General features: G+C 35.4%; 1 protein-coding gene across 1 annotated transcript; it reads left to right on the top strand.

Annotated features, from left to right (window-relative positions):
* Nucleotides 1-5234: 5234 nt before the first annotated feature.
* On the top strand, nucleotides 5235-21539 carry LOC133326290 (uncharacterized; the record flags this gene model as incomplete). The annotated part of the gene is made up of 5 exons (XM_061534965.1): nucleotides 5235-7515; nucleotides 9595-9688; nucleotides 10316-10438; nucleotides 21241-21319; nucleotides 21410-21539. Coding segments are annotated over exons 1-5 (2707 nt in total), but the record flags the coding sequence as incomplete, so codon positions are not given.
* Between the last annotated feature and the right edge of the window lie 5556 nt (nucleotides 21540-27095).

Genomic DNA, 27095 nt, shown 5'->3' with positions numbered 1-27095 from the left:
ATAATGATTCCTGCTGCTACCAACACCAACACCAACAATACATGGTCATATTACATGTTCGATGCATGTATACCCTTCTCCAACCCCTTCCCTAAGCAAACATCATAATGTACTATGCCGACTGCTGTTGAGTGTATCTTTGGTTTCATTCTCGCCTTCAATTTCTTTATTATAACCGTTTGAGTGTGTGTGTGTGTGTGTGAGAGAGGATGGCAGTTGGGTTCGATGGTTCGCTATAGACCATTGAACACTCATAACATTTTTAATGACCTTTTGCAAATAAATCTTCAAACATTTGGTTAAGGATTTAAATATCCTCCCCAATTTTTTTATCTGTTCTGCAACAATTTCTGATACATTTTTTTTGTTTTATTAAAAGTCATAAATGTCATAAAATATCAATAAATTTTAGCAAAAATAATGAAGTGAGAGACAGAGGTTTTTTGCACAATATCACAACATTGTGGTACAGGGTATTATGTCTTTGTGCATATGTTTGTAACAGGCAAAAATAATCGAGATAGACCCATGGTTCCTTTTGAGAATATGCATAGAATCACTTTCTAAGTCGATTTATGCATGTCCGTCCGTCCGTCTGTCTGTCTGTCCATGTTAAATTGTAAACAAAGTACAGGTCGCATTTATGATTCGAATTGGATGAAATTTGGCACAGGTCACTTATTCGGCCCAAGGACGAACCCTATTGAAATTGGGAAAAATCGGTTCAGATTTAGATATAGCTCCCATATATATATTTAACCGATTTAATGTAAACGGTCTCTATATATCTTTCGATTTGGACGAAATTTGGTGCCGCCTAATCATTTAGGTCTAGAATGATGTCTGCCAAGTTTCGTGAAAATCGGTCCAGATTTAGATATAGCTCCCATATATAGTTTCGTCCGATTTCATGTAAATGGTGCCCCAAAGTCCCTATATATCCTTCGATTTGCACGAAATTTGGCATAACGTACTGAATTGAGCCTAGAATGATGTCTGCCAAGTTTCGTGAAAATCGGTCCAGATTTAGATATAGCTCCCATATATAGTTTCGTCCGATTTCATGTAAATGGTGCCCCAAAGTCCCTATATATCTTTCGATTTGCACGAAATTTGGCATAACGTACTGAATTGAGCCAAGAATGATGTCTGCCAACTTTCGAGAAAATCGGTCGAAATTTAGATATAGCTCCCATATATAGTTTCGTCCGATTTCATGTAAATGGTGCACCAAAGTCTCTATATATCTTTCGATTTCCACGAAATTTGGCATAACGTACTTAATTTAGCCTAGAATGATGTCTGCCAAGTTTCATGAAAATCGGTCCTGATGTAGATATATCTCCCATATATAGTTTCGTCCGATTTTATGTAAATGGTGCCCAAAGTCCCTATATATCTTCCGATTTGCACGAAATTTGGTACAGCCTAATTATTTAGGTCAAGAATGATGTCTGCCAAGTTTCGTGAGAATCGGTACAGATTTAGATATAGCTATCATATATAGTTTCGTCCGATTTCTTGTAAATGGTGCTCCATAGTCCCTATATATCTTTCGATTGTTTCGTCCGATTTCATGTAAATGGTGCACCAAAGAGCCTATATGTCCTTCGATTTGCACGAAATTTCGCATAACGTACTGACTTGAGCCTAGAGTGATGTCTGCCTTGTTTTGTGAAAATCGGTCCAGATTTAGATATAGCTCCCTTTTATTATAGATTGATTTTAAGTAATTGACGCACCAAAGAACCAATAGGAACAAAACGTTCTGAAATTAGTATAACCTAACCTGTGACAAGTTTGTTTGAAATCGCTTAATATTTGGTTAGAGCTTCCAAATATATATTTCCGCCCGATTTCAAGTAAATTGGACATCAACTTTCTCATGTTAGTCAGATTGACATCAAATTTTGCACATCGTACAAAATTGAGCATAGAATAACGTAGTTGCGTTTTATAGAAGTACAGACATAGCCCAACGGATGACCTATTTATATTTGTTTGAAGTCGATTTACATACTTTATGGATAGATCTAGGTAGATTCACATTTAGATAAATACCACATATTTTATTTCATCCAATTTCATGCTAATAGTCCTGTTTAATATACCCATAGTGGTGAAGGGTATCATATAGTCGGCCCCGTCCGACTTTACTACTTTCCTTACTGGTTTTTATTTAGGTTTTACCAAACATAGGCGTGGACTTTAAAAACATTTTTTCAAGGAACAAACATAGGCGTGGATTTTTAAAAATATCTTTTCAATGTCCAAATATAGGCTGGATTTTTAACCATAAGGGAAAGTAGTAAAGTCGGACTGGGCCGAATATATATGGGGGTGTCACTTGGGTATATTGTACATATATATCCTTAGAACTGCATGTCAATGTACCCTAGAAGGAACATACACACGTCTTTCGGCAGCATATGATAAATTTAATTCCATTCTGGCAGATTTAGAGTCGTCTGCTTACAATGGTACAAATTAATGGAAAACAATTTATAGCAAAATTGGTACACGCTATTCGCTTCGCCGCATTGTTTCAATCTGACACCAGTTCGAAATACATATGAAAGCTATGGCTGCATCTGCACCAATTTCAACAAAAAGCAACAACGTCATTCAAGTCTCAATTTGATACGTTCTGCAAAATTTCGTGTTAATCGGACAAACATTAGGAGTTTGGTGCATCACTTACGTAAAATCTGACGAACATATGTGTATGTGTGGGAGCTATATCGAAATCTGAACCGATTTTTCCGAAATTTAACAGACATCGTTGTAGATTTAATTCAGTACGCCGTGCTAAATTTCGTGCCAATCGAAGGATATATAGGGACTTTGGTGCACCATTTACATAAAATCGGACAAAAATATTTATGCGAGCTATATCGAAATCTGAACCGATTTCCTCGAAACTTAAACACACATCATTCCAGACTCAATTCTTTGCCCTATGCAAAATTTCGTACAAATCGAAGGATAAATAGGGACTTTGGTGCACTATTTACCTAAAATCGGACGCAAATATATATGGGAGCTATATCTAAATCTAAACCGATTTTCACGATACTTAAAACACAACTTTAGTGCGAATCGAAAGATATGAAGGGACTCTGGTGCCCTATTTACCTAAAATCGGACGGAAATATATATGGGAGCTATATCTTAATCTGAACCGATTTTCACGAAATTTAACACACAACGTTCTAGACTTAATTCTGAACCCTATGCCAAATTTCCTGCAAATCGAAAAATATAAAGGGACTCTGATGCCCAATTTACCTAAAATCTAAATATCAAAATCTGAACCGATTTTCATGAAATTTAAAACACATCGTTCTAGACTCAATTCATTGCTAGGGACTTTTGTGAACCATTTACTAAAATAGGACGAAAATATATGGGAGCTATATCGAAATCTGAATCGATTTTCCCGAAACTTACCAAACATTATTCCACACGCAATTTATTACGCTATGGTAAATTCCGTTCAAGTCGAAGGATATAAAGGGACTATGGTTCCCAATTTACCTAATATCGGACGAAAATATATATGGGAGCTATATCTAAATCTGAACTGATTTTCACGAAATTTAACACACATCGTTCCAGACTCAATTCATTGCACTATTCAGAATTTCGTGCAAATCGGAAGATATATAGGGACTCTGGTGCCCTATTTACCTTAAATCGGACGAAAATATGTATGGGAGCTATATCGAAATCTCAATTGATCTTCACGAAATTTAACACACATCGTTCTAGACTTAATTTAGTACGCTATGTAAAATTTCGTGCAAATCGAAGGATATATAGGGATTTTGGTGTACCATTTACAAAAAATCGGACGAAAATATATATGGGAGCTATATTTAAATCTGAACCGATTTTCGCTAACATTAACACACATCGATCTAGACTTAATTCTGTACGATATGCCAAATTTCGTGCAAATCGGAGGATATATAGGGTCTTTGGTGCATCATTTACATAAAATCGGACGAAAATATGTATGGGAGCTATTTCTAAACCAGAACAGATTTGCCCGAAACTTAACTACCACAATGTGGTGAAGCTGTGATTTTCATGCTAGTTAAGACATTGATTTATCTTTTTAAAAATAGAATTTAATACCTTGTCTTTCTTTTCTTCACAACAATGTAACTTTTTAACATTTACCCCCATTCTATCTATTTTCAGATATTCCTCACAATAACTTATTCTACAACAGAATCGACAACAGTTTTCCAGTAAATGTGAAGAAGAAGAGTAGTGCTCACCCACACAGTCATACGAGAAATAAAATGCATTCAAAAGAAATTGAAAACAATCTTTTCTAGTAGTTCTTCATCTTGCATTGTTCGGATTTTCAAGAATATAAAGAGACAATTGCTCAGGAAATCGAGAACGAGGGGAAGCCGAAGAAAGCGAAAAATAATCTAAGAAGGAGGCAAGAGGTGTTTTGTAAAATATCCTCTGAATTGAATTGTTTTCCTTTAGACCTCGCTATTTTTGTACACACACTCACCCACACACACACACACACGTATAATCAACTGTCAATATGTTTTGTTTGTCTGTGTATTGGAAAACTGTGCAAATATTTACAACAACGACAACGTTATTAGGGGTGTCATCAACCGCGTCATTGTCCCAGTGTTTGGTATGCAAAACAACAACAACAACAACGAATGAAAAATGTTGAAAAAATTGTCGCCATCAAGAATAGAAGCAGCAGAAAAACTCGAATCAGACAACAACTCAATACAAACAAATATCTCCCGACCCATCTCCGTCGAGCTATTTTCCATTCCGATAATAATAGCCGGCATTGTCACAATCCGCAGCGCCACACAAAGAACATTAGCATCCACATCGAGGTTATCAATCAAAGTGTCATTGTCATCCATTCACTTGCTGACATTGTGGTCCTTGTCAACAGCAACCATAGCCGTAAACAAACAGCAGGATCATCGGCATCAGCAGCACCCGTTGGAGCTCAAATTCCCTTTAAGTTGTCATAGTCGGAAAAACAAACAACCACACCACAAACAACATCACCACCACCACCAGGCACACCAGCAATTGGAGAATAATATTGACTTCCTGCTTCCAAATTTTTGGAAGCTTTCTAAGTTCTGCCAAATGTTAAGCCTGGGTCTGAATGCTTCGTCGTTATAGTATTTAAGCTGAGACCGGTGTGGCCTTGAAAAAAACAAAATTCTAAAATGGACGATGATACGATACAAAAGTATCCCACAGCAACGGAACACCAAGATGACCACCATCAGGAGGAGATAACATCGGGTGAGGGCCACCAAGAGGTGGGCACTGAAACGGACAGCAAAATGACGCCGCATCAGCCTCCCGAAGAGCCGGATTCGATACAAATGGAAATGGGAGCCCTTAATAAGTCCGACAAGGCTGTCTCCACCTATGGCATACCCGACCTGGAAGATTATCAGCGGGCCGTGACCTATGAATTGGTTTTCAATTCTCTGCTCGAAAAGAAAATGCAAGCCATGAAACGGGACTGTGAGGAGCGTAAGCGGAACAAACGTTTAAAGCGGAAATCCATAGGGCGGATTTTCCTTGCCAAGAGGCTATTCAGCAGTGTGGATTCACGTAAAAGCTCAATGCTTAGTGAATCGGCTGGGGGCAGTGTGGTCATGCAGGCCCATTCGGAGCCAACCACCCCACAGAAGCTAATGAAAATGCCAACAACTAAAACTGCCATTCGTAAGGATCATGCGGCCCAATCATTGGACATTGAAACCGATCACAGTATATCCTCGGTCCAAAGTCCACCGTTTTCTAGTCATCAAACAACGCAACAGGTGCGTCAATCACCGACCAGCAGGTCCAAATCGAAATCGAACACTGCCAGTTCAGAGACACAAAAAACGCAGCAGCAGCAGTCGCCGCCGCATCCTCCAGGTGCAACGGCCGAGGACAGCATTGCCAGTACGTTGAGTAATTCCTCGGGCAAAATGGTCAAGCACAATGTTTTGGTTATGGCTCAGACCCATGGTACCCCCACAGAGGTTCAGACCTCAACCTCATCGGGGGATTCCAGGGCGGAACAAAAACGTTCCTCTGTGCCAGCACACCCGGCTAGCCATTCTCGTGGCGAAGTCACCTGTGATACCAGCTCCCTGGCCAGTGGTTATGAAAATGGCGCAGGAGCTCGGCTAAACTCCCACACCATTTGTGAGGATAGCCTGACCTCAATACGTGATAGCATTGAAAGTTTATCCTTTGCCAGTTCACGGTGTACGGTGAGTTTTGGAGCCACTGAAGTTATACCCGAGGATATAAGCTATGAGCGAATAAAAGCAGCAGCAGCCAAGAGGCAACGTATACTGGAAGCCAAGTCAATCAGTGCTCAATGCAGCCCCATACTGCCATCGCGGCATGTAATACGAACCATGGTGCATGCACCACCCAAACCAATGTCACCTCCCATAACAAAAAGTCCTCTGACAGTAGTGGGTCCAGCGAGCAGCAATCAACCACCCATCAATATCATAGAACCCCTACCCTTAGCCGAACCGGAAACCATGGAGACCACAGATGCCACATTGCGAAGACGCTTCCTACCCAATCAGTTTTCCTATACGGATAGCCTCTTCGAGTCACGCAACATTTCACGACAAAACACTTCGGAGGATAGTGCAAATCTCACCGTCAGCACGCTGCTCAATCAAAGTGATTCCATGTCCTTACATGCCTCTCCCACGACAGCCACATCCACGGCAATACCCGATTTCCTAGGGCGAACATCCGGGCGACCCGTCAACATCAACGATCGTTTTAAATCGAAAAGTGCCAGCGTTTTGGTAGCCTTGGGCAATGGCCGTACTAGGCCTCCACCACCAATGCCACCGCCATGTGAAACGGCCCAACCATCACCGGTGGCATTGGCCTCACCACCCGAGCTGCCAACACTTCCAATAAGCGAACTCCAGCAATTGCACATCGCAAGCAATATTAAGCAGAAAATCTTAGTAGATAGTTTCAAATTAGTTACCAAAACGCAAATAGCTCCTAGCACCATCGCCACGACCCCCACCGCCCACACGAACATCCCCAAGACCAGTGATATACCAACACAATCATTGCACATTGTTACCATGGCCTCTGCCACATCAGAACTGCCTCAACAATATCCTGTGATCGAATCGTATTCTTCTTCAACTATGGGAGGGCCAGTAGCGGATTTTCGTTCGCGAGGTCCCGAAAATGCCTTCATAAATGGTGGGGTCTCTGCCGCTCCTGCTGCCATTGTCACCACCACTTCCTCCTCGCTCAACGATGATACGGCCAAATTACATCGCATGACCTCCACATCGACTGGGTCGAGTATTGCTCCTACAGGTTGTTGCACCACAACGAAATCATCGGCATCACGTCTGAAAGAGAAGCAACGTTTTCCAGCAGAAGCACACATCATTCCATCGGGTCAGAGCGGTAGCGATGATGAATATCGCAGGAAGAAGAGAAAATATAGTAAGTACCAGGAGAAAAATATATTTTTAAGGACCTAACATAGGAGTGGATTTTTGAAAAATGTTTTTTTTTCAAGAACCTATCATAGGCGTATATTTATATTTGTAACAACAATCAAAAGGAAACGGGATAGACACAACGTTCCTTTTGAGAATATGCATAGAATCACTTTTTAAATCGATTTATGCATGTCCGTCCGTATGTTCATGTTAAATTGTAAACAAAGTACAGGTCGCATTTTTGATTCGAATTGAATGAAATTTGGCACAGCTCATTTATTTGGCCCAAGGACGAACCCTATTGAAATTGGGAAAAATCGGTTCAGATTTAGATATAGCTCCCATGTATATTTTCGCTCGATTTAAGGTAAAGTGTGCACCAAAGTACCAATATATCTTTCGATTTTCACGAAATTTGGCATAGCATACTTAATTAAGTCTAGAACGATGTGTGTTAAGTTTCATGAAAATCGGTTCCGATTTAAATATGGCTTCCATATATATTTTCGTCCGATTTTATGTAAATGACACACCAAAGTCCCTACATATCCTTCGATTTGCACGAAATTTGGCATAGCTTACTGAATTAAGCCTAGAACGATGTGTGCTAAGTTTCGTGAAAATTGGTTCAGATTTCGATATGGCTCCCATATATATTTTCGTCTTGAATGACGTTTTTGCGTTTTGCTGAAATATATCGATCGGGTGTATGATTGAAATTAAATGTTCAACAGTGCGGGGTATCGAATAGCATGTATCAATTTTGCTATAAATCGTTTTCCATAAATTTCTCCCATGGTACGCAGACGACTAAAAATCTTCCCGAATGAAATTAAATTTAGCATAGGTTGTAGAAGGGCATGAATATGTTCCTTCGAGGGAACATTGGTATGCAATTGTTAGGATATACCCAAATTGGTGAAGGGTATCATAGAGTCGATCCAGTCCGACTTTACTACTTTCCTTACTAGTTATACCCTACACAACTATGTTGTCAGGGTATTTAGCTTTGTGCAGCCCCAATATTTTGTAACGCCGCGAAATATTGGTCCTAGACCCACCATTAAGTATACCGATCGTCATATATCGACTAGCTTAGTCGATCTAGACATGTGTGTCCGTTCGTCCGTCCATCTGTCCATTATAACGTGTAAACACGATACAGGCCACAGTTATGGAGCAATCTTCACGAAATTTTGCATGTAGGATGGGTTCTGGCCAATGAAGACCTTTATTGTTTTTGGTAAAGATCGGTTAATATTTAGGGGATGAAATGGACCAAAAACTTTATTTTTGTCTGATTTTCTGGTCGCTCCAGAGGCCGCAGTTATGGCCCAAACATTGCGAATTTTAACATGTAGGCGCTAAGAATAAGCATGCCTGTTTTGACAGAGATCGGTCAATATTTAATAGGTCAAATGGACCCTGACTTTTGTGTGAAAAATTACAAAAATTTGTATTCTATAGCGACTATATTTACCCCTGAAGGACATCGACCCGAGATGTTGATAGTATATCCAAGAGGAGTTTAAATTGATACCAATTATATTGTCGTATGTACTCGGATGTGGGAGTTACACGTAAATATTTACAGGTGCTGACGTATTCATATATTATTTAGTAACCCATTACCATAGTAGAGGGCGAAAATATAGCGCCGATCGCTTTGAAATTTTCTATGAGGATCCAGGTATGGTCAAGGACCACGCCTATAATATTCGGTGATGATCAAATAATTATATTGGGATGATGTGGACCGAAAACTTAATTTTTTGTGTTTTTTCGAGTCGATCGAACATTACAACACAACCCACGGTGAAGGAACTCTGGACAATTAATTAGAATGGCTGTACTGAATATTAAAAGTAATAATAATATTTGTTGACCTCTTGTCGGTCATGAGGGTGCAAATATCGCAATGTATTGCCCAAGCTTAGAATGCAGTACCACAGAGAGTTCGATTTTCGTGGAAGTTGTGTAGGGTATCATATGGTCGGCCCGTCCGACTATACTGCTCCGCTCCCTGGTTTTTTTAATGTTTTTTTTGTAATTTTTTAATGTTGGTTTTCCATTATTTCAGAACGTTATCATCGTTGTTCCGATCCAGTATTGGTATATCCAGCAACGAGTGGCCTGCAACATTGTATACTCTCCATGCCGCCTAATGATCCCATGTAAGTATGATTTACAACAACAACAACAAAAGCGAAAGATCCTTGAACCTATACACCCAAAAACAAATGATTTACGACTGCCAAACACCCATACAGAGTGTGTAGGGGTGTGCGTGACTTTAACACAATGCGAAACAAAATACAAATAAAAGATTGCAAAATGAAAATAAAACATTAATTATAAATTCTTATCAAAAACGAAAGAGAGAATAAAAATAGTTTATGAACATTTTTTGACACGACTGAGCAACATTATTAATAATTTCTTCTTCCATTTTCCCCTTTCCGCTTGATATCTAATTTATTTTTGTGTGTGTGTTTGGTTCTTTGTTTGTCTCTTTATATATTTTTTTTATTTTCATTTCTACTTTTTTTGTCTCCTGCTGCCTTTTTTGGCACACTGCACTGGATTTGGGCTATGATGATGATATGGATCCCGTCCTGGCCATCTTTTTTTGTGTGAAATGATTGAATGACTGCATTGTGGACATCTATCTCTCCGTTTGCCGGATGAATGGAATTGGACAATTGGCGATTGTTTTTTTGTCTGGTGACTGCTGATTACAATGGCCAATGAAATTGAATTGGAATTGTATGTGAATTGCATGGCTGACCGTCCTCCAACAGACAATATCCCTATACCGAAGATTACGCTTATGATATACAATTGCAAATGGAATCAGATAAAAATGATGACCTCGAAAAAATAGTTCCAAGTGATAGTACAAAACGTAAACATCATAAACATCGGTAAGTAAGGAATAACAAAAATATATATTTTATATATACATATATATATATATATATATTTAACAAATATTTTTTCAAGGTCCATCAATAGGCGTGGATATTTTAAAGAATACTGTTTCAAGGTCCACAAATAGGCGTGGATTTTATTAAAATACTTTTCAAGGTCCACAAATAGGTCAAGGTCCACAAATAGGCGTGGATTTTATTTAAATATTTTTCAAGGTCTACAAATAGGCGTGGATTTTATTTAAATATTTTTCAAGGTCTACAAATAGGCGTGGATTTTATTTAAATATTTTTCAAGGTCCACAAATAGGCGTGGATTTTATTAAAATATTTTTCAAGGTCCACAAATAGGCGTGGATTTTATTAAAATATTTTTCAAGGTCCACAAATAGGCGTGGATTTTATTAAAATATTTTTCAAGGTCCACAAATAGGCGTGGATTTTATTAAAATATTTTTCAAGGTCCACAAATAGGCGTGGATTTTATTAAAATATTTTTCAAGGTCCACAAATAGGCGTGGATTTTATTAAAATATTTTTCAAGGTCCACAAATAGGCGTAGATTTTATTAAAATATTTTTCAAGGTCCACAAATAGGCGTGGATTTTATTAAAATATTTTTCAAGGTCCACAAATAGGCGTGGATTTTATTAAAATATTTTTCAAGGTCCACAAATAGGCGTGGATTTGTATACCCTACACAACCATGTTGTCAGGGTATTATAGCTTTGTGCAGCCCCAAGAGTTTGTAACGCCCCAAAATATTGATCTATGACCCACATTTAAGTATACCGATTGTCATGTCTCGACTAGCTGACATGTGTGTCCGTCCGTCCGTCCGTCTGTCCATTATAATTTGTAAACACGATACAGGCCACAGTTATGGACCAATCTTGACGAAATTTTGCATTTAGGATAAGTTCTGGCCAATGAAGACCCCTATTGTTTTTTTATGGTCCGAACTTCGCGAAATTTTGCATGAAGAAGAGGATTGGGCCAACGAAAGTGCATGCCTGCTTAAATAAAGATCGGTCATTACCCTGATGGACCCTGATTTTTGTGGGAAAAATTACAAAATTTGTATTCTATGGCGTATATATTTTCCCCTGAAGGATATAGACCAGAGAAGTTTGTGTATCCAAGAGGAGTGATTGACCTTTAAATCGATACCAAATATAGTAATGTATCTACTCAGATTTGGAAGTTAAACTAAACTTACCTATTCAGATATTATTTAGTAACCCATTACCACACTAGAGTGCGGAAATATAGCACTGATAGTTTGAAAAATTTTCCATGAGGATCCAGTTATGGTCAAGGACAACGCCTATTTTTCGGTGATGATCAGATAACAATTTCGGGATGAAGTGGACTAAAAATTTTTCTGTTGTGTTTTTTTTTTCGAGTCGATCTATAGGCCACAATTATAAACTGAACATCACAACACCACCCATGGTGAAGGGAATCTGGACAATTAATTAGAGAGGCGGTTGTACCGAATATTAGTAATATTCGGAAAATAAATCATGGTAAGGAAGAGGTGCTGTTAAACTCTAATCGGGCAAGAGGTTGCAAATATCAAGAAATATTTCCCAGGCTCGGAATAAAAATCCGCAGAAAGTTTGAGTGCCGTGGTAGTTGTGTAGGGTATCGTATGGTCGACCCGTCTGACTATACTGCTCCGCCCACTGGTTTTAAATATACCTTTAAGGGTTTTCTTTAAGTTTTTCCATCAATAGGCGTGGATATTTTAAAAAATATTTTTTTAAAGGCCCACCAATAGTTGTGGATTTTTTAAAGAATATTTTTTCAAGATTGATTAAGGCGTGCATTTTTAAAGAAGATTTTTTCAAGGCCTCTAAAAAGGCGTGGATTTTTTGAAAGAAGATTTTTTCAAGGATTTTTTTAAAGAAGATTTTTCCAAGGACTCTAAAAAGGCATGGATTTTTTAGAGAAGATTTTTTCAAGGATTTTTTTAAAGAAGATTTTTCCAAGGCCTCTAAAAAGGCGTGGATTTTTTAAAGAAGATTTTTTCAAGGCCTCTAAAAAGGCGTGGATTTTTTAAAGAAGATTTTTTCAAGGCCTTTAAAAAACCTTGGATTTTTTAAAGAAGATTTTCTCAAGGCCTCTAAAAAGGCGTGGATCTTTTAAAGAAGATTCTTTCAAGGCCTCCAAAAAGGCGTGGATTTTTTAAAGAAGATTTTTTCAAGGCCTCTAAAAAGGCGTGGATTTTTTAAAGAAGATTTTTTCAAAGCCTCTAAAAAGGCGTGGATTTTTTAAAGAAAATTTTTTCAAGGCCTTTAAAAAGCCTTGGATTTTTTAAAAAAGATTTTTTCAAGGCCTCTCAAAAGGCGTGGATTTTTTAAAGAAGAATTTTTCAAGGCCTCTAAAAAGGCGTGCACTTTTTTAAGGAGGTTTTTTCAATGCCTCTAAAAAGGCGTGGATTTTTGAGGAAGATTTTTTCAAGGCCTCTAAAGAAGATTTTTTCAAGGATTTTTTTAAAGAAGATTTTTCCAAGGCCTCTAAAAAGGCGTGGATTTTTTAAAGAAGATTTTTTCAAGGATTTTTTTAAAGAAGATTTTTTCAAGGCCTCTAAAAAGGCGTGGATTTTTTCAAGGCCTCTAAAAAGGCGTGGATTTTTTCAAGGCCTCTAAAAAGGCGTGGATTTTTTAAAGAAGATTTTTTCAAGGCCTCTAAAAAGGCGTGGATTTTTTAAAGATAAATTTTTCAAGGCCTCTAAAAAGGCGTGGATTTTTTAAAGAAGATTTTTTCAAGGCCTCTAAAAAGGCGTGGATTTTTTAAAGAAGATTTTTTCAAGGCCTCTAAAAAGGCGTGGATTTTTTAAAGAAGATTTTTCAAAGCCTCTAAAAAGGCGTGGATTTTTTAAAGAAGATTTTTCAAAGCCTCTAAAAAGGCGTGGATTTTTTAAAGAAGATTTTTTCAAGGCCTTTAAAAAGAAGTGTGGATTTTTTAAAGAAGATTTTTTCTTGGATTTTTTAAAGAAGATTTTTTCAAGGCCTCTCAAAAGGCGTGGATTTTTTTAAAGAAGATTTTTTCAAGGCCTCTAAAAAGGCGTGGATTTTTTGTAAAGAAGATTTTTTCAAGGCCTCTAAAAAGTCGTGGATTTTTTAAAGGAGATTTTTTCAAGGCCTCTAAAAAGGCGTGCATTTTTTAAAGAAGATTTTTTCAAGGCCTTTAAAAAGCCTTGGATTTTTTAAAGAAGATTTTTTCAAGGCCTCTCAAAAGGCGTGGATTTTTTTAAAGAAGATTTTTTCAAGGCCTCTAAAAAGGCGTGGATTTTTTGTAAAGAAGATTTTTTCAAGGCCTCTAAAAAGGCGTGGATTTTTTCAAGGCCTCTAAAGAGGCGTGGATTTTTTAAAGACAATTTTTTCAAGGTCTCTAAAAAGGCGTGGATTTTTTGTAAAGAAGATTTTTTCAAGGCCTCTAAAAAGGCGTGGATTTTTTAAAGAATATTTTTTCAAGGTTGATTAAGGCGTGGATTTTTTTAAGAAGATTTTTTTCAAGGCCTCTAAAAAGGCGTGGATTTTTTAAAGACAATTTTTTCAAGGTCTCTAAAAAAGCGTGGATTTTTTAAAGAAGTTTTTTTCGTGGTTTATTTAGGCGTGGATTTTATAAAGAATTTTTCCTAGGCTAGGTTAGGCGTGGATTTTTTAAAGAAGAATTTCATGGTTTATTAAGGCGTGGATTTTTTAAAGAATATTTTCAAGGTTTATTAAGGCGTGGATTTTTTAAAGAATTTTTTCTAGGCTAGGTTAGGCGTGGATTTTTTAAAGATTTTTTTTAGGCTAGTTAAGGCGTGGATTTTTTAAAGAATTTTTTCTAGGCTAGTTAAGGCGTGGATTTTTTAAAGGCTAGTTAAGGCGTGGATTTTTTAAAGAATTTTTTCTAGGCTAGTTAAGGCGTGGATTTTTTAAAGAATTTTTTCTAGGCTAGTTAAGGCGTGGATTTTTTAAAGAATTTTTTCTAGGCTAGTTAAGGCGTGGATTTTTTAAAGAATTTTTTTAGGCTAGTTAAGGCGTGGATTTTTTTAAGAATTTTTTCTAGGCTAGTTAAGGCGTGGATTTTTTAAAGAATTTTTTTAGGCTAGTTAAGGCGTGGATTTTTTTAAGAATTTTTTCTAGGCTAGTTAAGGCGTGGATTTTTTTAAGAAGATTTTTTCAAGGTTTAATAAGGCGTGGATTTTTTAAAGAATTTTTTCTAGGCTAGTTAAGACGTGGATTTTTTAAAGAATTTTTTCTAGGCTAGTTAAGGCGTGGATTTTTTGAAGAAATATTTTTTCTAGGTTAGTTAAGGTCCGGATACCTTTAAGGAATATTTTTCCTAGGTTAGTTTCTTTTAAGGATTTTTTTTTTTTCTAGTTTAGTGAAGGTGTGGATTCCTTTTAAGGAATATTTTTTCTAGTTTAGTTAAGGCGTGGATTCATTTTAAGGAATATTTTTTCTAGGTTAGTTGAGGCGTGGATTTTTTAAAGAATTTTTAAGGCGTGGATTCCTTTTAAGGAATATTTTTTCTAGGTTAGTTAAGGCGCGGATTCCTTTTAAGGAATATTTTTCTAAGTTAGTTAAAGCTTGGATTCCTTTTAAGGAATATTTTTCTAAGTTAGTTAAGGCCTGGATTCCTTTTAAGGAATATTTTTCTAAGTTAGTTAAGGCGCAGATTTTTTAAAGAATGTTTTTTCAAGGTTTATTAAGGCGCAGATTTTTTAAAGAATATCTTTTAAAATTTTCATTATTTCTCAAAAATATCCCATGCAAATGAAATAAGCAAAATACACACAATTTCCCTTCGATCCGCACAAAACATATTTACAAACATGTCGAACACACAGGTACCTACGCCACAAACATAGTTTTATCTCAATCCTCTATATCCTCACTCCATGTCCTCCTTCTCTCCCTCTCTACTTTTTCCACAAACATAAAACCGAGTATAACAAATATTATTAACCATATCCACAGTTACTACTACTGCCACAACTATTTCTGTCTATCCAAGTGTATATTCCATTACAAATCCATTTTGTTGTTGTTGCTGTTGTTCGAGTCCTTCGTCGTCCCTATGATCTGATAAAGTTTCAACATTGTAATATGTTGAAAATACCAAACGGAAGTTACGGTAAAGCTACTAACGGAAATGAAAAACAAATACGCCAACAATTTTTTTTTTTCTAGTAATACCATTACCACAAACGCAATACAATGTACAAATACGCACACACACAGAGACTGGGAGACGGATACATTGAAACATTGAAGTCCTCATACATACATAGTTTGAACGTTGTAATGTTTAGTATTTGAGTTTTACTGCAAAACTAGACAAAACACAGAAAAAGTTAATTCAAATCTGTTGCATGTCGGTTGACTGCTACTGTGTAGTTTTCCATTTCCTATTTTTTCTGGGGAAAAATCCGTTTGCAATGACAGCAGAGGTGTCCAAATTAGGACAGGAATACATTTTTAAAAAATGTGTATTTTAAAAGTAAGGGGCAAGTAAGAATATTTTTTGAGGACATTTCTAAAGCGTGATATTTTAAAAGAATTAAAGAATATTTTTATAAAGAATATTTTTAAGGACCTTCGTAAGTCGTGGATATTATAAAGAATATTTTTAAGGACCTTTGTAAGGCGTGGATTTTATAACGAATATTTTTAAGGACCTTCGTAAGGCGTGGATTTTATAAAGAATATTTTTAAGGACCTTCGTAAGGCGTGGATTTTATAAAGAATATTTTTAAGGACCTTCGTAAGGCGTGGATTTTATAAAGAATATTTTTAAGGACCTTCCTGAGGCGTGGATTTTATAAAAGAATTTTTTCTAGCCTATCCTGAGGCGTGGACTTTATAAAAGGATTTTTTCTAGCCTATCCTGAGGCGTGGATTTTATAAAGAATATTTTTAAGGACCTTCCTAAGAATTTAATTTTTTCAAAGAATATTTTTAAGGACCTTCCTAAGAATTTAATTTTTTCAAAGAATATTTTTAAGGACCTTCCTGAGGCGTGGATTTTATAAAGAATATTTTTAAGGACCTTCCTAAGAATTTAATTTTTTCAAAGAATATTTTTAAGGACATTCCTGAGGCGTGGATTTTATAAAGAATATTTTTAAGGACCTTCGTAAGAATTTAATTTTTTAAAAAATATTTTTAAGGACCTTCCTAAGGCGTGGATTTTATAAAGAATATTTTTAAGGACCTTCCTAAGAATTGAATTTTTTCAAAGAATATTATTAAAGACCTTCCTAAGGCGTGATTTTTTCAAAGAATATTATTTAGGACCTTCCTAAGGCGTGATTTTTTCAAAGAGTATTATTAAGGACCTTCCTAAGGCGTGATTTTTTCAAAGAATATTATTAAGGACCTTCCTAAGGCGTGATTTTTTCAAAGAATATTATTAAGGACCTTCCTAAGGCGTGATTTTTTCAAATAATATTATTAAGGACCTTCCTAAGGGGTGGATTTTATAAAGAATATTTTTAAGGACCAAAGAGTATTATTAAGAACCTTCCTAAAGACCGTTTTTTCGAGGATTTGTTAGGTTTGTTCCCCTCTCTGGTAACAACTGTCATTCCCTTGCCTGGTCACCTGGCACTTGTCTAAGTTGTTGTTAATATTAGCGTTTCCGTTTTGCCTTTTTTCATTTCCGGTCCTGTGGAGAACAAAACCACCTGCTACCACTATATAAGATAAACGTTTCTGTTTAACACAGGACACATAGCTGGCAATGGTGCCTCCTTTTTGCTTTGCCTTTTATGGTTCTGAGGGTTCGCGTGTGTGTGTGTGTCTTCTTTCAGTTTCGATTAATATTAACAAAATGGGAATCTATGCAATTCTGCAACGGAATCGCAAAATTCTTCTGTGACTTTGTCTATTACATTCAGCATTCTTACATCCGGCATTTGTTTTGCCTTTGTAATTCTCTTTTGGGAGAGCATAACATCTATTTCATTTTTGGCACTGCAAAATTCTTAGCCTGTGCTGCATTGGCAAACATTTTAATTATGCCCCCATGTTTTACTTCACCAGGCTGTTTTTTTTTTCTATACAATTTTTTTTATTGCTGTTTGCTGTTCTAGTTGTTGTTGTTGGATTTTATTTATTCTGTTCCATTCATCCGAAATTTAGGTCAAGGTATAGTTTCCATTCTCTCAACAACTGCATTGGTACACCAACGACTCGAATACGCTTTAACGGCACGGCACCGATAAAAAATAAAGGGTTGAAAAGGATATGCCGCCTATCGTGCGGCAGGCAGCCATGCAGGCTGCAACAAACAACTGAAGCCGAGTGCATGATGATGATTATTTGCCCTGAAGTTGGTTGACACGGAGAACACCTCAAAGTGGATTTAAAGTTTTTTTCATTACACTTCAGTTGTCATTGGAATTCATGGATGCGAATTATCGAGGTTGAACACCTTTTTACTAGAAATTGGATTTTTAAGGAACATTTTTTTTCAAGGACTTCAAAGGCATGGATTTTTTAAAAAAGATTTTGCTAAATACTTTTTTCAAAGGCCTTTAGAAGGCGTGGATTTTTTAAAAAAATATTCTTCAAGGACCTGTAGAAGGCGTGGATTGCCTAAAAGAATATTTCCCAAGGACCTTTAGAAGGCGAGGATTGTCTCAAAGAATATTTTTAAATGTCTTTTAGAAGGCTTGGATTGATTTAAAGAATATTTTCCAAGGACCTTTAGAAGGCGTGGATTGATTTAAAGAATTTTTCAAGGACCGTTTAAAGGCGGATTTGTTAAATAATAATTTTCATGGGTTTTCAAAGGACCTACATAAGGCGTGGGGTTTCAAAGGAACTACAAAAGGCGTGGGATTTCAAAGGCCGTTTTAAGGACCTACATAATGCATTATTATGTGTGTTATTTTTTAAAAAGGACTTTTTGATTAGAAGTTGAATTTTTAAAGAATATTTTTCAATGGACTTCAAAGGAATGGATTTTTTCAAAAATATGTTGTTAACGACTTTTTTCATTTGTGATCCGAAAACCTTCAAGGACCTTTAGAAGGCGAGGAATGTCTTAAAGAATATTTTTCAATGACCTTTAAAAGGCGGATTTGTTAAATAATATTTTTCAAGGGCCTACATAAGGCGTGGGTTTTCAAAGGACCTTCATAAGGCGTGGGTTTTCAAAGGACATACATAAGGCGTGGATTTTCAAAGGATCTATACATAAAGCGTGGTTTTTCAAAGCACTTACATAAAGCGTGGTTTTTCAAAGCACTTACATAAGGCGTGGGTTTTCAAAGGACCCACATAAGGCGTGGGTTTTCAAAGAACCTTTGGAAGGCGTAGATCTTTGAAAACCTTCAAGGACCTTTAGAAGGCGAGGATTGTCTTAAAGAATATTTTTCACGTACCTTTAAAAGACGGATTTGTTAAATAATATTTTTCAAGGGTCTACATAAGGCGTGCGTTTTCAAAGGACCTACATAAGGAGTGGGTTTTCAAAGGACCTACATAAGGCGTGGGTTTTCAAAGGACCTACATAAGGCGTGGGTTTTCAAAGGACCTACATAAGGCATGGGGTTTTAAAGATCTTTTTCAAGGACCTACATAAGGCGTGGGTTTTCAAAGGACCTACATAAGGCATGGGGTTTTAAAGATCTTTTTCAAGGACCTACATAAGGCGTGGGTTTTCAAAGGACCTACATAAGGCATGGGGTTTTAAAGATCTTTTTCAAGGACCTACATAAGGTGTTATTAAGTGTGTTATTTTTTTCAAAGGCGTCTTTTCAAGGACCTACATAAGGCGTGGATTTTATAAATAATATCTGCTAGGAATACTTAGAAACTGTGGATTCTTGAAAAAATATTTTAGCGCGAACCTTCCTAAACTGAGTTTTGAAAACATATTTTTCGTGGATTATTAAAACAAATATTAGCAAGGGCATTCGAAAAGCGTGGATTTTGAAAATTTTTCTTTCTAAAAGATATTCCTAAAGCATGGAAGTTTGAAGAATAATTTTTCAAGAGGATAACATTTTTTAAAGTCCTACATAAGGTGTGGTTTTTATACCCTTATATATCTATTATGTATTTGTGCATATGTTTGTAACAGGCAAAAATAATCGAGCTAGACCCATGGTTCCTTTTGAGAATATGCACAGAATCACATTCTGAGTCGATTTATGCATGTCCGTCCGTTTGTCCGTCTGTCCATGTTAAATTGTAAACAAAGTACAGGTCGCATTTATGATCTGAATTGGATGAAAGTTGGCATAGGCCACTTATTTAACCCTAGGACGAACCATATTTAAATTGGGAAAAATCGGTTCAGATTTAGATATAGCTCCCATATATAGATTCGTCCGATTTGAGGTAAATGGTGCACCAAAGTGCATATTTAGGTGCACCAAAGTGCACCTAAATATACATCTATTTGCACGAAACTTGGCACAGCGTACTGAATTGAGTATACAGTGATGTGTGGTAAGTTTCGTGAAAATCGGTTCAGATTTAGATATAGCTCCCATATATATTTTCATCCGATTTAAGGTAAATGGGGCACCAAAGTCCCTATATATCTTTCGATTATCACGAAATTTGACAATGTGTATTCAATTGAATCTAGAATGGCGTGTGTTAAGTTTCGAGAAAATCGGATCAAATTTAGATATAGCTCCCGTATATAGTATTGTCCGTTTTAAGGTAAATGGGGTACCAAAGTCCATATATATCTTTCGCACAAAATTTAGAATGAAATATGTTGCATAGAAAATCGGGTGAATTACGTCCATTTAAAGTGTGTATATATCTTTCGAATCAGAAATTTGGCAAGGTGTATTCAATTGAATCGGTGTTTTACAGATTTATATATAGCTATATACATTTAAGGTAAATGGGGCACCAAAGTCCCTATATATCTTTCGATTTGCACGAAATTTGGCATAGGGTAATGAATTAGGCCCGGAATGATGTGTGCTAAGTTTTGAAAATCGGTTCAGATTTAGATTTAGCTTCCATATATATTTTCGCCCGATATATTGTGTAAATTGTGCACTAAAGACCAAAAATTTGACTGACTTTGAGATGGTAATATGTCCCAACCATAGCTCGTGTGTTAAGTTTCGAGAAAATCGGGCTAGATTTAGATTTAAGTTCGTTCGATTTCATGACAATGTTCCTTCGAAAAGGGCGACGGCTGTTAGGATACAAATGTAGAATATACCCAAAGTGGTGAAGGGTAGAGTTGGGCAATCTTGTTCACTTAGCGGATCGATCTTTCTCGTTCCTTTTTTAAAAAGGAACTAGTTCCTTAATGTAGTTCCTTTGCTCTATATAGTTCCTTTACTCCATACTGTTCCTTTGCTTCATATAGTTCCGACTCCTAAATAGTTCCTTTGCAGCTCTCTCTTTCATCATTCTTTTTTTTCGTTTTTTTTATATATAGTACCTTTGATCCATGTAGTCCCTTTGATCCATGTAGTTCCTTTGCTCCATATAGTTCCTTTACCCCATACTGTTCCTTTGCTCTTTATAGTTCCTTTGCTCCAAATAGTTCCTTTTCTCCATATAGTTCCGACTTCTACATAGTTCCTTTGAATCTCTCACTTTCATCGTTCTTTTTGTTTTTTTTTTCGCTCACATAGTTCCGTGCTGATTCGTTAATAAATATCCAATGAACTAGTTCGTTCCGGAACTACCCAACTCTAGTGAAGGGTATCATATAGTCGGCCCAGTCCGACTTTACTACTTTCCTTACTGTTTTTTTGTTTGTTTGCTAAATAAGTTTTGAATTTAACATTCTTTTTTTATTTCCAGACACCATCGCCACAAAAAACGCCATCGTCATAAAAAACCAAAAATCCTTGTACAAGACTTAGAAACCCAGGAAGTCAAGGTAATCTATCAAGTACTTAAAATTGTTGCTGTACTTCAAATGTTTTTACAACTTCTATAAATGTTTTCTTTTTTCATTTTCCGTTAAAAGGTAATCGATCCCGATGACTTGCCACAACGTGCTCGCTGGACTATTATAGCCACAGCGTGTCTACTGTTGCTCATGTGCCTCATGTTAGTCGGTATAACATTGCGTATGGCGCCAATCATCGATGATATGGGTAAGTTAGAAGCAAAATAAATATTTTTTCGCTGACATGCAGACATTTTTTTCGATTTCTGTTTTCGTTTCTATATTTTTTTTGTACTTTTTAACCACATTTGAAATGCATTCCAAATTCTTTTTCGGAATTTCGTTTGTTATTTTTTGTAAATACAAATACATTCTAAATTCTAAATCATTTGTTGTGTTCTTCATTTGTCCATTTCAAATGTCTTTGTCGCTGTTTTTATGTACAAAATTGGTCATTCAAAAATTATCTAAAAATATACACTGAGAAAAAAAATTTTTCGATTGCAATGGATGAAAATTATTATTGAGATTTGAAGTCAGTACAAGTAAATTTTGGGAAAAAAAATTGAATCCATTCTAGATGATCCTGAATAGAGTGGAATATGGCAAAATCATAGACTATTAAATTTTATAATTGTTTCCATTTCGATAAACAAATTTTTCTCAGTGTATACAATTTTTTTATTTTAAATGTATGTCTTTTATTTTTGTTACCATATATTTTATTTTTAATTTTTCGATAAAAAATATAATTTTATGTAATTTAATATACTAAAAGAAAATGGAACATTTTATATAAATTTATTGAATGAACAACAAAAAGAAAATAACTTCTACAAATGTGTTTTTGTAAAAAAGAGGAAAACCAATTGGGTTTTTCATTTCACATGGCTATCGAGTAAAACTATGACCCAAAAATTTCCACAAAAATAGATAGATTTGTGTATAAAGTATTAAAATATAAAAGAATTCCAAAGAACCTATAAAAAATTTTGAAAAAAAAAAAACATTTTTGTAAAGCAAAAAAAAAATATTTGTTTCGCCTTATTTTTCTCAAAACCCAAAATAGATTTGAAAAGTAATTCTAATTCTGTCGTTTGTTTTAACATTTCGTTACTTTGATTTCGTTCGTTATGGTTCGTCATTGTACATTTGACCATATTTGCTGTGTTTTTTGCCACTTTTCTTTCTAATTGCAAAACAAAATATTTTCTACTTCATCCAAATCAAATTTACAACAAAAAAAAAATCAAAGAAAATTCAAATTTCTTTATAAATCTAATTTCGTGTTTGTTGTTATTTACTTCTTTTTATTGTTTTTCCGTTTATATTCCGTACCAACAAACAAAACGAACGACTCTCAAAAAAACTGAAAAAAATATAAAACGCTTGTACAAAATTGCCTTGCAACTCAAAACAATTAACCAACAAAATCAAACAAAAAAACAAAATTAAAAAAAAAAAACATTCAATGAAACCAAAACAAAAACCGACCAATTTTAGATTTCGAACAGAAATGTAAGTACAGTTTTTTTTTTCTTACAAATACAAAAATACTTACTTTCAACTACCTTGTTATACTATTTTGATTTCTTCAACATACTACTCTTTCTAAGTTTGCTTATTTTTCGAAAAAAAAAATTTACAAATTTCGCTTTGATTTTCATCTTAACACAATATAGAAGATATTATAAATATAAAATTAAAATATTAACAATTTTTTTAATATATATATTTACAATGGCTATACATAGGTATATTTTGACATTTAAAAAAGGGGAATTTAGAGTTAAAATATTTTGAACTTTTTATAAAAATTTACATAAATATGAACTTAATATCAATTCTTAAATAAAATACTTAATTTGAAAATTCGGATATTCGAATTTTATTAGGTAATTGTACACTATATATAATAAATGCTAATTATATTTTATTTATTATATTTTATAGAACAATAATAATTAAATTCTTATAAAATTTATTGCTGAAAAATCTGTTTGAAATTAGAGTCTGCTGCCGTTAAATTTTACATTTTTATGATTATGATAAAGAATTCGAGAGTGACTCATACCTTATGTCTATGTGAAAACACTTTGTCAAATCTTGAAGTACGATTATTCATGTTATAACCAATAATAAATTCAATTAAACAATAAATCGAATATGAGAGCTGTAGGCCAATTGGAAAACAGTTTTCGGCGATTATCTCTTCAGTCCGACTAACATTTGGTATGCCTCAGTGGCCTACGTAAACTTTCCTATATGAAATAATTGATTGGTATCAGAGGTCTAAAATATAAGGCTCTTTACATAAAAAAACAATAAGGAAATCAATAAAGTCGGATATGATACCCCTCACCACTTTGGGTACATTCAATAGGTGAATTCTAACAGACGTCGCCAGGACCAGTAAAATTAACTTGGATCCATAAACAAGTCATTCTGCAACCGATACTAAATTTTTCATTTGGTATATAGAATCTATATCTAAACCTGACCGATTTCAGGAAACTTAACACACATCATTCTAGACCTAATACATTACGCTTTGCCAAATTTCGTCCAAACCGAAAGATATTAGGGGACTTTGGTACACCATTTACCTTAAATCCGACGAAAATATTTATGGGAGATATAGCTAAATCTGAACCGATTTTCACGAAAATTAACACACATCATCCTAGACCTAAGTCATTAGGCTGTGTCAAATTTCGTGCAAATCGAAATATATATAGGACATTGGTGGACCACTTACATTAAATCGGACAAAAATATATATGGGAGCTATCTCTAAATGTGAGCCGATTTTCACGAAACTTAGCACACCTAATTCTAGACCTACTTCATACCTGGTAGGCTATACCAAATGTCGTGCAAATCGAAAGATATATAGGGACTTTGGTACACCATTTACCTTAAATCGGGTGAAACTATATATGGGAGCTATATCTAAATCTGAACCGATTTTCACGAAATGTAGCACACGTCATTCTAGACTTAATTCAATACGCTATGCCAAAATTCGTGCAAATTGAATGATTTTCAGGGACTTTGGTGCACCACATACCTTAAATCGGGCGAAACTATATATGGGAGCTATATCTAAATCTGAAACGATTTTCACGAAACTTAGCACACATCATTCTAGACCTAAGTAGGCTATACCGAATTTCGTTCAAATCGAAGGATGTATATGGACTTTGGTGCGACATTTACATTAAATCGGACGAAAATATATATGGGAGCTACATCTAAATCTGAACCGATTTTTCCCAATTTCATTAGGGTTCGTCCTTGGGCCAAATAAGTGACCTACGCCGAATTTCGTCCAATTCGGATCATAAATGCGACCTGTACTTTGTTTACAATTTAACATGGACAGGCGGACTTGTATAAATCGACTTAAAAAGTGATTCTAGGCATACTCCCAAAAGGCATATTCCTAAAGGAACCATGAAATTTATCTTGACACAAAATCCAATAAAAGTTATTCTAATTTCGATTTGGTACGTTGTACACTAATTCGTCCTAAACGGACAAACATTAGTTATTGGGTACATCATTTTCATAAAATTGGCTGAAAATATACATTAAGGCTGTATCTAAACCTGAAACGTCTACAATCCAATACTCTAGGCAATATTTCATGTAAAGCGAACAGACGTAGTCTCCTCCATTAGGATAACATCGGACAGACGTACCGATTTCAACAACAAAATATCGTGCAAGTTGAAAAGGATCTATTGTGAACCATCTACATAAAACGGGACTAAAGTATATATGTGAGCTATATTTAAATCTGAATCGATTTCAAACATAACAAAAACATTCTAGACTAAATCCAATACCACCTTTTTCGTGAATATAGAATAAACACGGAATCCTGCCTGCGCCATTTACCTAAAATTGAAGGAAAATATATATAGAAGCTATATCTAAATCTGAACCGATTTCAACAGAACTTCGCATATGTCTATTTGGAACTAACTCAGTACTCTGCGCAATATTTTGTCTAAATCGAACCAACCTTGGAGCACCATTTACATAAAAGTTTGGAGTTTGGCGCATCGTATAGAAAAAATCGGACGAAAATATATATGGGAACAATATCTAAATCTGAACGGATTTTCGACCCTAAAAAAAGTACTTACCGATCACCATGGAAACAGCCACACATATTCTATGGTCAGATCCACTTCTCTGTGTAAAATTTCGTGGCGTTGGGGTCATTATTATAACCTCAAGTGCTCAAGTGGGAAGTTCCAAATTCAGGCATGTTAAAACCCAGAGTTCAGTAGTAAACCCCTCAACATCATTCATTTTGAATTGTACAGAAACATAACGTCAAGTTTATTTTAACATTAACAGATGCCTCAATGTAATACATTTTGTCTCAGACATCAACCCAATTGGAACTAGTCACATGTCCAAAGTTATCTAATGAGCTTTCAGGTTGTAAAATAAACTAATCAATTAGTTGTACTAAAACTCTAAAAGCTTACAAAGATTAATAAAACTTTTAAAACGTTTTAAGTTTCTCAACATGGCCCTTAAGAGCTTAATTATTATTCTCTAAACTTTACCCTTGGAGCTTTCAAGCTTCCACCACTATTTCATTCCCCGAGCTTTCAACTTTCAAAGTTCCACAGCATCCCGAAAAAAACAAAACACTCAAAATACCCATACACTCACATACAACATTCACACTTGTAGCTTTCACTCATTTACCTTCCAGAACATGTTGTGTTACATCACACAATTTCGTTCGTTCGTTCGTTCGTTCGCTAGCAATAAAAACAAAAGGATAACGAAAGCAAACGAAACGAACAATAGGCAGCATATTTACTTCGTTTAACTAGGAGAGCAACATAAAGTGGCAAACAGCTCATTATTAAAACTGGGACAATGTATCACATGTTGCATTTCCATCCTCCACTTGATTTAGGTTGGCTGGCTGATGGGCTCGTTGGATAGCAGAATGACCCATCATCTGCTATTGGATTTGTCCATGGCCCATCGATGCAACAACACCCTAAAAAAAAACAATTTAATATCCACAACAAAATGAAATGTATTTTTGAACATGACAAAGGCAAGAAAATATATAGATAATTATTTCTATAGAAAAAAGAAATTGAACAGATCCAGGTGTAGAAGGCCTCTGAAAAATATTCTTTAAAAAAATTCACGCGTTGTGGAAGGCCTCTGAAAAATATTCTTTAAAAAAATTCACGCGTTGTGGAAGGCCTCTGAAAAATATTCTTTAAAAAAATTCACGCCTTATAGAAGCCTCTGAAAAATATAAAAATATTCTTTAATAAATCCACGCCTCAGTTGGCCCTTGAAAAATATTCTTTAATAAATCCACGCCTCAGTTGGCCCTTGAAAAATATTCTTTAATAAATCCACGCCTCAGTTGGCCCTTGAAAAATATTCTTTAATAAATCCACGCCTCAGTTGGCCCTTGAAAAATATTCTTTAATAAATCCACGCCTCAGTTGGCCCTTGAAAAATATTCTTTAATAAATCCACGCCTCAGTTGGCCCTTGAAAAATATTCTTTAATAAATCCACGCCTCAGTTGGCCCTTGAAAAATATTCTTTAAAAATCCACGCCTCAGTTGGCCCTTGAAAAATATTCTTTAATAAATCCACGCCTCAGTTGGCCCTTGAAAAATATTCTTTAATAAATCCACGCCTCAGTTGGCCCTTGAAAAATATTTTTAAAAAATCCACGCCTTATAGGCCCTCTGAAAAATATT

Source organism: Musca vetustissima, unplaced genomic scaffold (genome assembly GCF_032173495.1).
Source record: "Musca vetustissima isolate MV318-11 ecotype Yass unplaced genomic scaffold, APGP_CSIRO_Mvet_v1 utg28306, whole genome shotgun sequence".
Taxonomy (NCBI): Eukaryota; Metazoa; Arthropoda; class Insecta; order Diptera; family Muscidae; genus Musca; species Musca vetustissima.
Note: the sequence above shows the minus strand (reverse complement) of the source record. Positions and strands in the feature narration are given on the sequence as shown.